This window comes from Pteropus vampyrus, unplaced genomic scaffold (assembly GCF_000151845.1).
Source record: "Pteropus vampyrus isolate Shadow unplaced genomic scaffold, Pvam_2.0 Scaffold2, whole genome shotgun sequence".
Classification (NCBI taxonomy): Eukaryota; Metazoa; Chordata; class Mammalia; order Chiroptera; family Pteropodidae; genus Pteropus; species Pteropus vampyrus.
The window spans coordinates 12,174,957-12,192,452 of NW_011888783.1; the positions used below are offsets into that span (position 1 = coordinate 12,174,957).

Below are 17,496 nucleotides of genomic sequence, written 5' to 3' on the forward strand. Positions count from 1 at the left end.
GCCTTGCTTCTTTCATCTCTAGGTGACACACAAAATCATAATTCTTCCTGTTTGCAATCTGTGCCTTTGCTGAAATGCATCACAGTGAGAGCAAAGTTCAGATGGCCCGAGGGCACTGAACTCTGCACTCCTGCAAAAGTAGGATAGACCCATCTCTCCAGTATGACCCTTGCTTTTGTATAAGTTGAGGTAGAAATGCCCAGGAAGGGAGCATTAGAGGAACCTGGCCCAGTTTGTAATCCAACTCAGCATAGTCAATTTCAGCTTTTCAAGGGCTCACTGCCACTCTTCAAAAGCATAAACATTTCTGCAAAAAATTCTTGCTCAAAACATACTTTTAAACACCGTCTGATTAAAACTGTCAGGTACATTTTGTTTGTGCCATCTGTTACTGCAATCACGTAAAATTTTATAGTTTTGTGTCAATGAGTTAACTCTCCTGGATGTTGAACTAAATAGGACTGTAAACTTAGAATATGAACAAGAAATGGGTTGTATCTAATGATATGTCCCAGGAAATAGCCATGTTGTAGGAACTATACATGAGCTAGACACATGCTCTGCCTGATGTGATTTTGGTCAGTAATCTCTACAACGGTTATTTTCATAGTAGTTTACAAATATGTTCATATTCTCCCATTTAAATATCACATTCTGAAGTCAAGTTTATAATGGAAAAAATTTGCCACATGGTGTTGAATCATTAAATCTCATCTACAGAGAAATTCTCTTGAAAAAAACTTACTGAACATATTGTGATTCTATTGTTTCTTTTCTAATGTAGTAGCTAATATTTTTAGTTTTTGAATCTACATGCCAGATAATTTTTATGCCAATCCATAAATCCATAACTTTATCTGAACCTGGGACTGTAAAAAAAAAAGAAAAGAAAATCATTTTCACTTTCTTGTCTATCAGGCCTAACTAATCCTCTTGAAAGTAGCCTTTCAATCAAGGGATCCAAGAGAAGCTCAATTTCCTCAGCAAATGGAATACTGAAATGTACAGTTTAAAAGGGTTACTACTGTGAGTGAAAAAAGAAAATAATAGAGTGACCCGTGGAGACACCCCAAGCCCAGGAACACACAGTGCCACATGTCTTTATTGGGTCAGAGATATTCACATATCCCTGTCAAACTGAAAAGCCAAGGAAATGGCAAGCTTTGGCTTTCTGCTGATGGGGACAAGTACTGGAAATATTTTATTGCAAAGTGACTGAAACTCAGTCAGAGGTTTAACACTTAACAGGCAGGCAGCAATGGCGTAGAGAAAACCGATCAAGACTTTCACCATTGGGTTCCTCCAGCCTTGATGACAATGACAACGAAAATTTTTAAATGGTTTGATGGATTCAAAGGAGTCTGGAAAGTTTTATCTTAAAAATATAATAGTAGAAGCGTCCCCTAAAAAATGATGGGGGAAATACACCATCAGAATGGTATAGAAATGCATCAGAAACTGCCTATAGATTGCCCGAAGAAAACAGAAACAATTTTTCTTAGAAGATTGAATAGAAATTTTGAATAGACTTGGCTTCATTTAATACTCACAGAGTTCATGTGAAATGTAATTAAGAAGACTGGGGATGGAAAATAAGAAAAGATAAGAGGCACAAAATGGTCCTTTACAGTTTCCTTGGAAGGTCACAGCTCACTTTTTATAGCACAATGTGAAGCACAAGGTTAAAGTGGATTTGCAAAGACTTGGCTCTACTCCAGAAGTCACTCTTTAATGTTGTTTGCAAAATTTATACTAAAGGCAGATTTATGAACATTGTTAGAGGACAGATATTTCTCAACTTATTCATGGAAAAGAGCTTTATTATTTTAGTACAGTTGCTAAGCAAAATTAAACTTGAGTTTGGGCTATAAATTCTCAATTATATCTTCAATAGCATTGTGTTTATTTAGAAACAATGAGGCTTCTGATTTTAAATCAGAAAATCCCAGGGTCACATAAGACTTTTATCATTTCCAACACCTTATCTGGGCCTCATGGAAGTTTTACCTCTATAATTTTAAGCTAATATGTTTAATCTTTCTGAGGTTTAAAAAAACACTGCATATCACCTTTATAAAGAACTAATGCTGGCATACTGGATGAGAGAGCATATTTTAAGGTCAAACTACCTGAGTTTGAATTCTGATTCTTTCACTTACTGGTGCTGAGACCTGGGGCAAATTTCCCCTGAGCCTTAGTTACCCCATCTGTAAATGAGGATAATACTAAGTCCTACCTTACAGGGTGTGGTACAGATTAAATGAGACGATACATGTGAAGCATTTAGCACAGTGCTGGCATATAGAAAGAAAAATCAATGCTTACTGTCTTGCAGAGAGTTAAGACCGCACTCTAGAGCTTAGTATTGTCCAGGCTGAGCACACAGAGGGCAGTTATCTATTTCTCCATATCCTAATATCATCTCCATTTTCCTTCACTCTAGCTTTCTAGGCCTTCCCCAGGTTCTCCATATTTCTTAAGTGGATTCCTCTATGAGCACAAAAGGTTCTGGTCAATGTCAAAGTTTTTGAAAGAATTACCTGCTTTATTCTAGTCATCACACATTCACCGCCTCTTCACCTGAGTACGCTGAGGATTAATACCCCACAAATTTGAACAGAGAGAAAATGAGAGAATGGACAAAAAAGAGAGGAGATGGACAGATTGAGGGATTGGAAGGACAGGGACAAAATAAGAAAGGACAGAAACAGAAAGACTTTGAGAGCTGGTAAACCAGCAGGTGATTCAGCTGCTCTCATTTCACAGCGTTGTTTCACCTGGAGCAGCCTTAGTCCTCTGAAACATTAGCAAACAAATGGTTTCTTGGTTTAAAAAAAAAAAAAAAGTGTTCAGAACATTTCACACCACAGTTTCCCTCTAGAAGTCTCAATGCACATGAATATATTAAAGATTCTTAGAAATACTGTGGTAAAGAAACCTGCTTTATTTTGTTTATCTCAAAATACTGATACATAACACTGATCAATACCATTTGATAATACATAACACTGATCAATACCATTTGGAGAATTCTCCCATTATTGTTATTTTAGAACTAGGAAACAAGAATACCCATAAATTAAGAATGAATTTGGGGGTATTTATGAACCATGATAAAACCGATGGGAAGAAAAGTAGGACTAATATTTAGTAAGTGCCTATAATGTGTGCCAGAAGTGTGCTAACTGCTTTAAAAATATTTACTCTTTCTCGGTAAGGTTAAGATAATGATTTTTAAATGGGAAGGATATTTATAGTGCTTTTTGAAAAAGACATCATGGCATAGACTAGCTGTCCTTAAGTGCGGACAAAGTAACTCATTAATTAATGAAAGATCTCAAGAACTCACATGTTCATAATAATAATGCTTGTTGTATATGCAACCTTGAGTAACATAATCCTCTCAGCCTATGTAAATACTAGAAAAATTACAATATCTAACCTGAGTTTGCGAAGTTTATACTTACAAGCCACAGGTTTATAACAGGTACTAAAAAAAATGCCAGTCTTTTAATCCACTGTCCTTGCTCTTGCATCCATTGATAAAAATATTTTTCTCTTGCACAAATATTAGAACAGGTTCTAGGGAGTCTGTAAAGTAATATGTACAATTTCTACTTTCAATTTCCACTAATTAGTATTTAAATATTATCATATTGTGTATATGTGTCTGTAGCACTACCATATATTTAATAATGCAAGTATATATGAAAATTATATAAAATAGAGTGTATGTATTTATTGTTAAAGGAAAGTACTAAATTTTATTCTTTATTTATATCCCCCAAGACATCGTTTCTAGTGCTAGGTACAAAAAGCCAAGGAAATGGCAAGCTTTGGCTTTCTGCTGATGGGGACAAGTACTGGAAATATTTTATTGCAAAGTGACTGAAACTCAGTCAGAGGTTTAACACTTAACAGGCAGGCAGCAATGGCGTAGAGAAAACCGATCAAGCCTTTCACCATTGGGTTCCTCCAGCCTTGATGACAATGACAACGAAAATTTTTAAATGGTTTGATGGATTCAAAGGAGTCTGGAAAGTTTTATCTTAAAAATATAATAGTAGAAGCGTCCCCTAAAAAATGATGGGGGAAATACACCATCAGAATGGTATAGAAATGCATCAGAAACTGCCTATAGATTGCCCGAAGAAAACAGAAACAATTTTTCTTAGAAGATTGAATAGAAATTTTGAATAGACTTGGCTTCATTTAATACTCACAGAGTTCATGTGAAATGTAATTAAGAAGACTGGGGATGGAAAATAAGAAAAGATAAGAGGCACAAAATGGTCCTTTACAGTTTCCTTGGAAGGTCACAGCTCACTTTTTATAGCACAATGTGAAGCACAAGGTTAAAGTGGATTTGCAAAGACTTGGCTCTACTCCAGAAGTCACTCTTTAATGTTGTTTGCAAAATTTATACTAAAGGCAGATTTATGAACATTGTTAGAGGACAGATATTTCTCAACTTATTCATGGAAAAGAGCTTTATTATTTTAGTACAGTTGCTAAGCAAAATTAAACTTGAGTTTGGGCTATAAATTCTCAATTATATCTTCAATAGCATTGTGTTTATTTAGAAACAATGAGGCTTCTGATTTTAAATCAGAAAATCCCAGGGTCACATAAGACTTTTATCATTTCCAACGCCTTATCTGGGCCTCATGGAAGTTTTACCTCTATAATTTTAAGCTAATATGTTTATTCTTTCTGAGGTTTAAAAAAACACTGCATATCACCTTTATAAAGAACTAATGCTGGCATACTGGATGAGAGAGCATATTTTAAGGTCAAACTACCTGAGTTTGAATTCTGATTCTTTCACTTACTGGTGCTGAGACCTGGGGCAAATTTCCCCTGAGCCTTAGTTACCCCATCTGTAAATGAGGATAATACTAAGTCCTACCTTACAGGGTGTGGTACAGATTAAATGAGACGATACATGTGAAGCATTTAGCACAGTGCTGGCATATAGAAAGAAAAATCAATGCTTACTGTCTTGCAGAGAGTTAAGACCGCACTCTAGAGCTTAGTATTGTCCAGGCTGAGCACACAGAGGGCAGTTATCTATTTCTCCATATTCTAATATCATCTCCATTTTCCTTCACTCTAGCTTTCTAGGCCTTCCCCAGGTTCTCCATATTTCTTAAGTGGATTCCTCTATGAGCACAAAAGGTTCTGGTCAATGTCAAAGTTTTTGAAAGAATTACCTGCTTTATTCTAGTCATCACACATTCACCGCCTCTTCACCTGAGTACGCTGAGGATTAATACCCCACAAATTTGAACAGAGAGAAAATGAGAGAATGGACAAAAAAGAGAGGAGATGGACAGATTGAGGGATTGGAAGGACAGGGACAAAATAAGAAAGGACAGAAACAGAAAGACTTTGAGAGCTGGTAAACCAGCAGGTGATTCAGCTGCTCTCATTTCACAGCGTTGTTTCACCTGGAGCAGCCTTAGTCCTCTGAAACATTAGCAAACAAATGGTTTCTTGGTTTAAAAAAAAAAAAAAAGTGTTCAGAACATTTCACACCACAGTTTCCCTCTAGAAGTCTCAATGCACATGAATATATTAAAGATTCTTAGAAATACTGTGGTAAAGAAACCTGCTTTATTTTGTTTATCTCAAAATACTGATACATAACACTGATCAATACCATTTGATAATACATAACACTGATCAATACCATTTGGAGAATTCTCCCATTATTGTTATTTTAGAACTAGGAAACAAGAATACCCATAAATTAAGAATGAATTTGGGGGTATTTATGAACCATGATAAAACCGATGGGAAGAAAAGTAGGACTAATATTTAGTAAGTGCCTATAATGTGTGCCAGAAGTGTGCTAACTGCTTTAAAAATATTTACTCTTTCTCGGTAAGGTTAAGATAATGATTTTTAAATGGGAAGGATATTTATAGTGCTTTTTGAAAAAGACATCATGGCATAGACTAGCTGTCCTTAAGTGCAGACAAAGTAACTCATTAATTAATGAAAGATCTCAAGAACTCACATGTTCATAATAATAATGCTTGTTGTATATGCAACCTTGAGTAACATAATCCTCTCAGCCTATGTAAATACTAGAAAAATTACAATATCTAACCTGAGTTTGCGAAGTTTATACTTACAAGCCACAGGTTTATAACAGGTACTAAAAAAAATGCCAGTCTTTTAATCCACTGTCCTTGCTCTTGCATCCATTGATAAAAATATTTTTCTCTTGCACAAATATTAGAACAGGTTCTAGGGAGTCTGTAAAGTAATATGTACAATTTCTACTTTCAATTTCCACTAATTAGTATTTAAATATTATCATATTGTGTATATGCGTCTGTAGCACTACCATATATTTAATAATGCAAGTATATATGAAAATTATATAAAATAGGAGTGTATGTATTTATTGTTAAAGGAAAGTACTAAATTTTATTCTTTATTTATATTCCCCAAGACATCGTTTCTAGCCTAGTGCTAGGTACATAGTATTTAGTATGTCTTATGAAATGAATAGAAATAGCGGTGGTAAATTACACTAAAATTATACTTATTTTATCCAATATAATATAACAAATGTAACTCAATAATAGGAGACAAGCCAAGATGGAGTCGGATTGCAATTTCTGAAATTTGGTGCTAAATTTCTGATGCTTTACAAACAACTTCTGCTTACCACTCAGCTACAGCTGAGATGGGAGCCAAAAAATTCACTAACAAGACTGCCATGTTAGAGATAAGAATTATTTTATGAAATTGAATCTGGCTTCAGTTCTTTTGCAAGAAATTTTGAATTTCCCTTCAAATAAATTGAATGTTAATGTTTGGTTGACACCAACTCTTCTCTCTTCGCTACCTACCATTTGTCATCCTCATGCAACAAAAAATAAAAAGCTACCTCTTTTCTTTCTTTGAAATGTTTATTTAACGTTAAGAGTGAAGCATTTTAAGGTGAAACTGGGGTCAGGAAGGAGAGAATACGGCACAATAAGCTATTAATTTTGTGAAGAATAACAGCTCTTCATTTTAATTTTAAGTGTAGGCAGATACAAAACAACAGCCATGAAATATGAGATTTCCTTTTTTTTCTTGTACACATTTGCCCACATTGGCAGTGAGACTGAACTGTGGGAGACTTTTTTATACTTACATGAGTAAAAATAGGCCAAAACGAGTTAGAGATTGCACACTGCTGTCGACTGTACTTTGGGTATGCTCATAGGTTGTGTTAATGAAAAAAGAAGTGACCTATATTAAAGGTAACCAGACACACCATCAGTCACACATCCCAACCAGTCTGCCCCTTTCTACCGTCTCCCTTTTTAGCCTCTTTTCTGTTCTGTGTTTATCTCTTTTATATCTACATCTTGGTACTCAAACCTGGAATGTAGCATTTACTCCTTCATGATTTGAAAATATAATGACAGATTTCTGATATATTCAACACATCTAAATGTTCTCTAAATCTTATCAGAGATTACAAAAAGGGGAGGATATGTCAAATAAACTGAAGAGAGTGATCTCTTATAGGAATGGAATTCTGCTGTTGATACACTGAAGAGCGAGGCACTTGAGATTCTGCTATCCAAGGACTACGTGGAGAAAGGACATCTACAGCTCTCTAACCAGAAACTGAATCGGCTTCAAGAAGAATTGGGTCAGCTCCTCGTGGAAAGGAAAACCTGGTTAAAAAAGGCAAATGTTTTTTTTAACAGTGCTAACAAGGTCAGTGTGAGATGAAGTTGGTAATTTTGAGTAAACAGGGAATACCAGTAAGAGACCTGTTACTTAAAGAGGCTGAACACATAACAGAAATCGAGATTTCATGTAGAGTTTCAAAATTGATGACAGCAAAGAAGAGGTTTTAAAATATATTCCTACTATGGCCATTATTTGGTTCTCCAAACTCAGAGACTCGATGCTTTGACATGTAAAGGGCCACTTAAAAAAAAATGAAGGTTTTATCTTAGAGCTGTCATTAGTCTCTTTGGGGAAGGAGCTCGTGCCTACCATTGTAGTGTTTCTCACAGAGGAAAGGAATTATGATAAAATATACTAAGGATAAAAAAAAAAAAAAAAACAACACCTTGAAACCTTTACCAAAAGGTCTTTCTCTTTTTTTAATCCTTTTTCATTTACTAGGTAAAAATCCATGAATATTGTAAACCTTCTGCATATAAACCATAAGGCTAGAAATAGAATCTTGACCTGACTTCCCTGCCTTGGTCTTACCTTTTTAAGTCAACCAAAAGGAAATCTCACTTTGGGTCAGCTCCAGGTCTTTTTGAGTTGGAAAATTATTCTGCTTCTCCTGGTTGAGTCATTTAATATTAATCGTAGTAGGGTGCTCCTGCTATATGCTCCTGTCACTTGAGTGGGGCTTAGCATCTGAGGCTGGTGACTTTATCTGAAAGTTTTTTCCACCTTTTCAAATTTAATAATATCTTCAAACTGTTTTATTGGAATTGTTTAATACTTAAAGTTTCACTGATATTTTTAAAACTGGAAAATATAGAAGAAAACAAATGGGGAACCCCCAGAAGATAGGTACAGCACGATTTAAAGTCACGACTTCAATACTCTAAATACAATGTCTGGTATATATGGCTACTTAATTTTGAACTTCTTTACTAGTAGGAATTTTTTTTAAAGGACAAATAATAAAATTCCAAAATAGAGGAGCTATAGTTACGGTAAAAAAAAAAAAAAAAAAAGAAAAAGAAAAAAAGAAAAAAAAAAGATATTTATCGCCAAATTATTTGTTGCTTGGGATTTCTTTGTTTTAAGAGAAGGAACAAACATAGCACATTACTGGAGCCATTGAGCTAAGTAGATGGTAGGTGCTAGTAAAGTTTCTCTTTGAAGAAGAGACTTTTTTACTTACAATACACCCTCATTTTACAAAATGAGTAGGCCATCTGCCCATCAATTAATGCTGTTTCTAAGGGAAATAGTTAAAGAAACTCACTACAGTAAAACAATGCTTCTAGTACAAACCTATAGTTTATAGTTTTGCATAATGTAGAGGTTTTATGAGTGTGTGTGTGTGTGTGTGTGTGTGTGTGTGTGTTTCCTTCCTTCTCATTCTCACTCTCTGGCTCTTGCTTTCTCTGCTTTCATTATTTGTTACCTTGCCAGAGAGATTTTTCTTCTATTATTCCTGGGCTTAAAGGAGAAGGAATGATATCTTTTGCAGCAGTAATTTTTTTAAATGAAGAACAAAGTGATTACTTTTTCAAACTTATATTCTAATTCAGGTCTGATCCTGAAAACTCATGTTTCTTAACTCCAAAGACTTGATTTCTAGATCCCCTATTTCATTATTTGTATGCAATTCAAATTATAATAAGTTCACTCGGGATTTATGTATACTACAGCATTCTCTATAGCCAAGTGTACTTACAAAGATATAGATTTCTTTCTCTCTTTTCTAAGTTTCAAGGAAATAATTTTCAAGTCCACATCTAAGAATTCATTGTGAAAGATGATGGATATTTTACCATAGCAAAAGTAGAAGCTGAAGTTTAGAGAGCAAATGTTTAATCGTGACTCTTGAAATTAATTATTTACCATATTATTAAGAAGCAATAAATGATGAAATAATTTATTGCTTCTTAATAATATGGTAAATCCATTTAAATTAAAGAAGGAAACCTCACAAGCCTTGTAAATGGTATTTTTTGTTTTTGTTTTTGACTTATATTGTGGAATCTTCAAATTCTCACTACTTTATCCAATTTTAGGCATAACACAAATAATAATCTTAGTTAAAATGAAGCACTAGATTTAAAACATTAATATAAATTCAAAATCTCTTAAAATATTTTTTTTTCTAGCCTGAAAGTTCTGTTTACACTAGTGAAGGGGTATTCTCAGTTTACATCATCAGTTTATCTCCAAAGCACTGAATTGTCTTTTTGAAAATTCCCTTTGCTATGCCTTGAGTGCACTGGGTTCTTCTAACTGAAGTCATGCTGACTACAACCGTGAGGGGTCTGAGATCTTACCCAACTTTCTATCTAACACGTTAACTTGTCGCAGATTCATGGATGCTCACAGAAGACACATGACTTCTGAATCAATTTTGAGAAGCTTTATTATTCACAGCAAAAGCAGTAACTAGTCACATCAGTTCCCCAATTTCCAAGGGGTGATACAGATAGGCCTATGTGGGTCACTGCATCCACTGCAGGTTGTGTTCAGGAGAGGAATCCTAAATTTGGGGAACTGGCTGTTTTAAAGCAAGCAGTAAGCAAGCCCACTCTGTCTCAGAGAAAGACATTTGTTCCTCAACCCTGAAGGTTGCTGGCTGCAAACCCAACACTGGGAAATGACCCAGATACAGAGGAGTCAGGGTCAGGCATTCTTAGCATACCAGTAAGATGGGTAGGAGCACTAAAAACTTTCTCGATATATGCACATCTGGATGTGAGCACTATAAAAGAAAGAGGAAATCTGTGCTTTTAAAAAAGATACCCTGAAAACCAATTCCACTCTTGATAAGTGGAATTCTTTTCAGCAAACAACTTCTCATTACAAATTTATTAAAGCTAGGTCAATATTCTTCCTCAGTTTCTGTGGCAAATGCCAGTGTGAAAACAATGGATAATATATAAATAACTGAATGTGACTACTTGAGTGTTCAGTAAAAAGCAAAATACATGATTTTAAAAATAACCTTTTTCTTTTTTTGAATTTTGTTAAAATAAAAAGAAATTAATGTCACAATCTCATCTGCAGGATTGACTGTTGTTAGTAGGCTGTCCATATCATATATAAATTTCTTTTTCATTCAGATTTTTTATCATGTGTTTCTGGTATTTTTGTTGCAATCATCTGGAAGTCTCTCTTTTCCCCCTTTCCTTTTATTTTTATTCGTTCCTCTCTCTACCAATTCTAAATAGGTTTATTCTTATTTACTGAAAAAAAAAATCACAATAACTCATTTTGCTGAATAGTATGATAAATTCATGAAAAATACCCTTTTTCTTTAGCAATTCGTTTACTTAATAAATATTTATTGATCAACTACTATGTGTCAGGCACTGTTCTGAATGCCGGAGGTATAATAGAGAACAAAACATATAAAAAAATCTATAAGCCACATTCCCAATTTAGGAAATGTAATTAAATATAATTATCACTAATAGTTCACATTTAACAACAGTGCCCACTGCCTTTGATTGGCTCAGTGTTGATGATTACTCAAGGCTCAAAAGTCTATTTCTTACCCAGAGAGGATCTACAGCCTTTGGCTTGAGATGTGGCGGTTTGTACCTGGAGTGAGCAGTAGGTGGCAATGTTAGCTCACCGGACCTTGGGAGTATTGCTTTTCATAAGTCAACCGGTAGAGTCAGGTGAAGATTGGGCCATATAACTCAATTTTACTTATCTACTGTGTTTGGGGAACCTATTTGCTAAATCACTTAACAACAAATACAAGTGGGGGTTGATTATCAACTTCGGATGACAGCTGATTGGAGAAGAGTTTCTCTAATTACCAGATGTTGCTAAGGGTTATGAAGACATGGCATAAAATCTGAACAGAGCACCTCTCATAGTAACTCATATTGATTCCCCCTCATATTTTCATCTTTCATGATTATATATTATCTTATTCATTCTATTTTTAGCATGTTCACAAAAAAAGAAGCTCTGGTTAATACGTGTTGGTTACCCAAAATTTATTTATTATGGTTTAGGGAATGTGGTTGGAATCAAACAGAGATAAATATATATAATATATTTCAAGAGCAGATCAGTGTGAGTCTGTGTTTATATGACAACGATGACTGAACCTAAAACTATAAAACATGGCTGATTAGTCATGAAGTTTTATATCCCATGATTTCCATTCCCAGGCACATGATATCATTGGGGAAATCAAGCAGAGGAGAGAGGCCAAATCTATATGATCTGGTCCTTAGGTGGTCAGCCTAAAAGCAAAGGTGAAGCAACAGTCAGGGCAGCCAGGGGGACACACCAAAAGCAGTTTGAATTGTATGGCTGTCATGGCTTCTACTGCTTCTGCTATCACTGCTGAAAAGTTAATGTCTTTTTAAAAAGATAATGTTGCTTTTTCAAGATGTTTACAGTGATGCAAAAATGGTAATGCCTACAGCAACATCATTGTTTCAGATGAAAACAAAATAATTAAGCATGGAGTTTGGTATATTCGTTTTCATTTATATATACACGATTCTACCTTTTTCAAAATAGATACATTTTAGCCCAGATGTGGGAAATAAATAATTAAAACAGTACAGTTGTATAGATGGAAAGAAGAAACCTGTCCAAGTAGAGGACCTAAACAATATTATCCAGAAGGAATTGGAGGTGGTATAAATGAATTCAAAATATTAAGCTAATTATCATTAAACATCAAGGAAAGCGTGATTACTTTCGGTTTCACAATTCTTAAGCAGCCTGTCTCAGATTTCTCATTTCCAGAACAATTTCTATTTTGCTTCAAAAAATTTAAAGCAACTTGCTTTCATTCTCTCCCTTGTTCCACATTTGCATTCAGCTAATGTGTTGTATATCTACTGTTGTCATGCATCATATGGTGGTCATGCATCACAAAAGATCCAACCTATGCCTTCAAGACCCTGTCAGTTTAGTTTAGAGGAGAGGCAAGGAAACAGAAATGTTGTGTGCTAGTCCAGGGAAGAAGTCTTAAGGAAGTCTTCTCTAGAGGATGTGACCACTGAGCTAAATTAAAACAGCTGAGGCAAGAAGGGATTGGGGTAAAGCTAGATGGTACAAAGTCATGCCATGTTTGAAGAACTTCGGGTAATTCATTTTACCAAGAGTGTAGCGTGTAAGCCCAGAGTGATGGGAAACAAAAGTGGTAGAAGCAAGCAGGGGTCAGAAAGGGTCTTGAATAGCATGCTAAGAAGTTTTTATCTAATGCTGAACATGTCCTTAAATATGCTAGACACTAAGAATTTGAAAAAGTCGTGATGAGGCAAACCTCATACAGAAGCAGATGATTTCTTAATTTGCTTTCTTCCTATCCTCCCTCTGAGAGAATGGTTTAGAAACCTTTGGTTTTGAGCTCTAGGACAAGTTAAAAATCACAGCAAATAAAATAAAGTTAAACTAGTAGTATGAAATTATTAAAAAATATATAATAGAAACAATTATCAAAATCAAGGAATACCTGAGCCCACAACTCAGTCCATATTTATAATCAAGACACTCAAATTTTATTATCACTCACTCATGAATATCTTTCATAATAAAGCTATCAATTCATTTTTAAGTCTTGAATGTATTAATTGGTTTCCCTTCCATGCATAATTTCAGGCTATTGTATTTCTCCATTGGCAGTAACCGTATTCTCCCTTGTATTATATGTATTTTGGGGTATATTTATTTTCCTTTGCTAAATTAAAATTCCTGAGGGTATTCGCTGGGACACCTAGAACACTGCCTTATAAGTAGTAGATGCTCAAAGATTATTTGAACGATTGAAAGCAATGAAATAGTAGAAACTGTGGGGTTTCAAGGCCAAGTACATTGCATTGATCATAAGAGATTATATTGATCAAAGGTGATTGGGATGAGATCATTTTGAAAAAGGAGAGCTTCATTTCTTTAACATACAAGGAACACAAATTTCAAGCTCAATCTCTGTCATATCTGAGGAGAGTAGTGTTGTGCTCTTTAGAGAGAGATTATGTCATAATCATCTTTGTATGCCATCTAGTGTTCAAAAAATTTGTTGAATGAATGGATAAATGCCTGGCCATGTGACAAATCAATTTACATTTTGAGCTTGAGTTTTCTCTTTTCTAAAATATTTCTAACAATCCTTATCTACTTCAGGGCATATCGTTCAATAATAAAAGTTCTTATGATTGGTGATAAATGTACATAAACTTTTCAGAGTAGAGTTGGAGTATAAATAAATAAATGGAATTGTAGCGTATTAAGTGAAAACTTAGAAATGTTTGCTAGCATGACACTTTTCAGAAATAACATAGTAGATTTTGAAGCCAGGCTGATTTTGCAGCTTAGACATTTATTAGCATTATGACCTTGGGCAGTTACATACTTAACTTCCCTGTGCATCTGGCTTTTTCATCTGTAAAATAGAAATATATGTACCTCACAGAGTCATTATGCTATCTAAATGAATTAGTACAGGACTAGTGCATAGAACAGCTGAGCATCCACTAAGTTCTAGCCATTATTTTATCATGTATGTATTTAAACTGGACTAGCTACTCTAACATGACTTAAATGCTTTTATTCATTTTCATATCTCCAGCATGTAGCAGAATACATGCTTCATAGATTTCAATAAATATTTGTTGAATAAATGAAAAAAGTAAATGCTTTGCACATTATAAATGGACATTTTCCATGTTAATCTTCCCATGATCATTTCCAAACCATTTAGGTCAGTTTAGATAAAAGAAATCAGAAATTATAAATGGTGACTGGCTGGCTAAAATTCTACTCGTGGTTCAAATTTATCTATTTCTGAGATAGATTTAGCTTAGAGAAAGTAAGAGGTGGTTAATACATAAATTGCCTTTATTCCTTATCAATGAAATGCTTCAGATACATGCTATTTTCAATCACAAACTCCCTCTTGTCCAATGTTTTTTTTTTTGGCTTTTCAGATTGTGAAGCAAAAAGCTGCTTTAAGTACTCATGATTTTAAACACCTCTCGTTAACACCACGAATCTACCCTGTTACGCACACAATACAAAGGGAGTTCTGGGGCCCAGCAGCAACAACGTTGGAGAGGCAAGGAGTAAGCCAAAGCACCAATAGGGAATAGAATAAACAGGAGGCTGAAAAACGGCATTCCTCTCTTGCTCTTGGCCATGGCATTGAGGCAGGACCTGAATTAAGAATCATCTTGCCATACTGAGAGCCACCAGAAGTTATTCCAGGCGATGTTTAGGAAAGGACACTGAACCTTTCTGTCTTTACAAAAATGGAACCCAGAGGATATCTAAACCTCCACAGATAGTGAAATCCAGTGTTCTAATTAAAAGCTGACTTGAGTTTGTGTCCTTGGTAATTATAAGGGTTCCAACCCAACTCATTCTCTGGCCTTGGGATTCATAGAAGGATATTTTCAAGGTTCTGCAGTGTTGTTTTGTTTTGTTTTGTTTTGTTTTGTTTTAATGTTGATTGTCTTCAAATTAGTCAAGAAGCAAACAATATTACTTATTAAACATATTTGTGAAACAGCATGATATAAGAATTATCCTGGATGACTCGTACTTCTTGCTTAATTTACTCATCTCATAGATATTTTAAAAAGAATAAAATGTGCCATGTCCTGATACTATCTCTATTTGATTTGGTGCAGCCTGCTTTGGATCTTGTACTTAATAAGGGAAAAAAGACAGATTTGTATTACATCTTAAAGAATAAAACCCAAGCAACTCCTTAGTCTTTTCCAAACCAGGGCTAAAAAGAGCTTATTTATCTCCTTATGTGCCTAAGAACTGAGTGGTATCATATAAAATACTTAGTAAAGAAAAGCTAGAAACTAGAGGGAGAAAATATACTTGCACCTGTATCCTTTTTTCTTAATCTAGTGATAAAACCCTTATTTGACCAGCACATACTTGAAGAAAGAGGGATATGTGAAGAGAAAAACTAAAGGCGAAATATTAATTCTAAAGGAGGTTATGTGGGGGTCACGGTGTTCTTGCCAGAAATAAGCTGTTCTGTACTGTGTGTACAACAAAGAGATTCCTTGCAGGCTGGATCTAGTCTATCAGGTTCCTTATAGATATGGTAAATAGAAAAGCACTCAGTTCTATTTGGGGGATAGATTAAGTGAGAGCAATGACACTTAGATCACTTCTGGAATTAGCACATGGATTCTTCATCAGATTCTACATGGGAAAAGAGAAATGAGCTTTGCATATGATGCAGATGATCACAGACAGTATAATCTTCTTGAAAGAGCCTCCCCGTTAAAATTAAGAAATGTAAGCATTTCTGTGTTTATAGATTATTCCCATCAGGTTTTGGTAGAATTAAGGATAAGGAATAAGCTCTCTTACAGCGTCCAGCCTATTTTACCTATTGTAGGTATTTTGCAAATATATTTATTGAACTAAAGAAGGAATGAAAACACTCATCTCCATTCTACTGCCATCACTCCACTAAGTGTGATACACAGAGCAGTTCATAAGTAAATGCCTTCCTGACACTTTGATCTTTTCAAGAAAAAACTCTGGAAGAAAATTTGGCTTTTTTCTAAATTGCGAATTATCTTGGCCCTTGATATGGTACTTTCTCCTTCTAGTGAATGTTTAGTCCTTCATTTTATTTCCAGGCTATTAGGAAATAATACTTTTAGGATAACATTCAGAAATGGCATGGAGTCAGATTACACATGCATTTAATGTACATGTGGCTTTAGAATATAACTCCTATGAAGATGAGACCAATACTACCCAAGAATGTGAGAGAGTAGCAGCTGTTCCACAGGACCACAAGAGGAAAGAGCCATGTGAGATGAATGACAGGCAGCAGGTGGCCATGCTTTTTAGTGATTTTTCAAAGAAGTGACCCATCCATCAAGATTTAGAGTAATAGCCAGCAAATATTTTCTAAGTATCACTACATGTGCACCATCATACCCTAGTTACATTCATATTTTTTCATCTTTAATTCTCAAAGCAACAGCAAACATGATATGCATTAAGATTATAATGGCTTAATATTAAAACAGAGTGGAGTTAAACTTGCAGGCAAGAAAAAGCACTTTGGAATTCTGTCTTTCTCCCATTCACACTAGGGACTCGAGAATTATCTTAAAGAAAGAAAGAAGTGAATGCCCTGACCTCTACCATCTACTTATAGGTTTTCCCTTTATTTCTTCCTTTTGTCTAGCTTAGTGGCTCTCAATCCTACATGTGAATATGTATTACTGTAAGCACTAATCTACATATATTAAACTTCAAGTGTGATTTAAAAGAGTTTATGATAATTTTGAATAAAACAGATTTTTGCTTTAGGCATTAACTTTAAAACTAACCCTTAATTAACAAGAGACTCAACTTTATTCAAAATAAGCAATAAAAATTTAAAATATAAAATGAAATTCCAGAAACAGTGGTTATTGCCAAGTAACATTTCAATGTGTTATGGAAAGATCAAGAGAGTAATTCAAATCATCTTTTCTAACATCAGCATCTTGGCTCTGTTGCCAACTGCAGAGGGGAAAAAAGGATTAAGTAAGGAAAACTTCTTCAGATTCAAAGTTTCTTTAATAATGCTATGGTTCTTTTAGAGTAGCATCTAGCGTAAGAGTAATCGCTCAAACTTTCTCTGTATTTCTTACCTGTACAAAAGAAAAGCAGACACTTATTTACAAAAAGTAAGTTATAAAACCCCACCTTTCTACCTATAATTAACAGGCTTTTTGAAAATGTCTCTTCTTTCTTAAGCCTTCCATAGTAATTCTTTGCTGCGTGGAGCCACAGCCAGTGGTTTAAAAGCAGGAG

At 34.7% G+C, this 17,496-nt stretch overlaps 1 protein-coding gene across 1 annotated transcript in view; it reads left to right on the forward strand.

The window, feature by feature from the left end:
- The window catches only part of CCDC141 (coiled-coil domain containing 141), a 177,912-nt gene that overhangs the window by 96,260 nt on the left and 64,156 nt on the right, over positions 1-17,496 (forward strand). Inside the window, exon 10 of the mRNA XM_011356729.2 lies at positions 7,537-7,731. Coding sequence (XP_011355031.1) covers positions 7,537-7,731 — 195 coding nt within the window. The remainder of the gene's footprint in view (positions 1-7,536; positions 7,732-17,496) is intronic.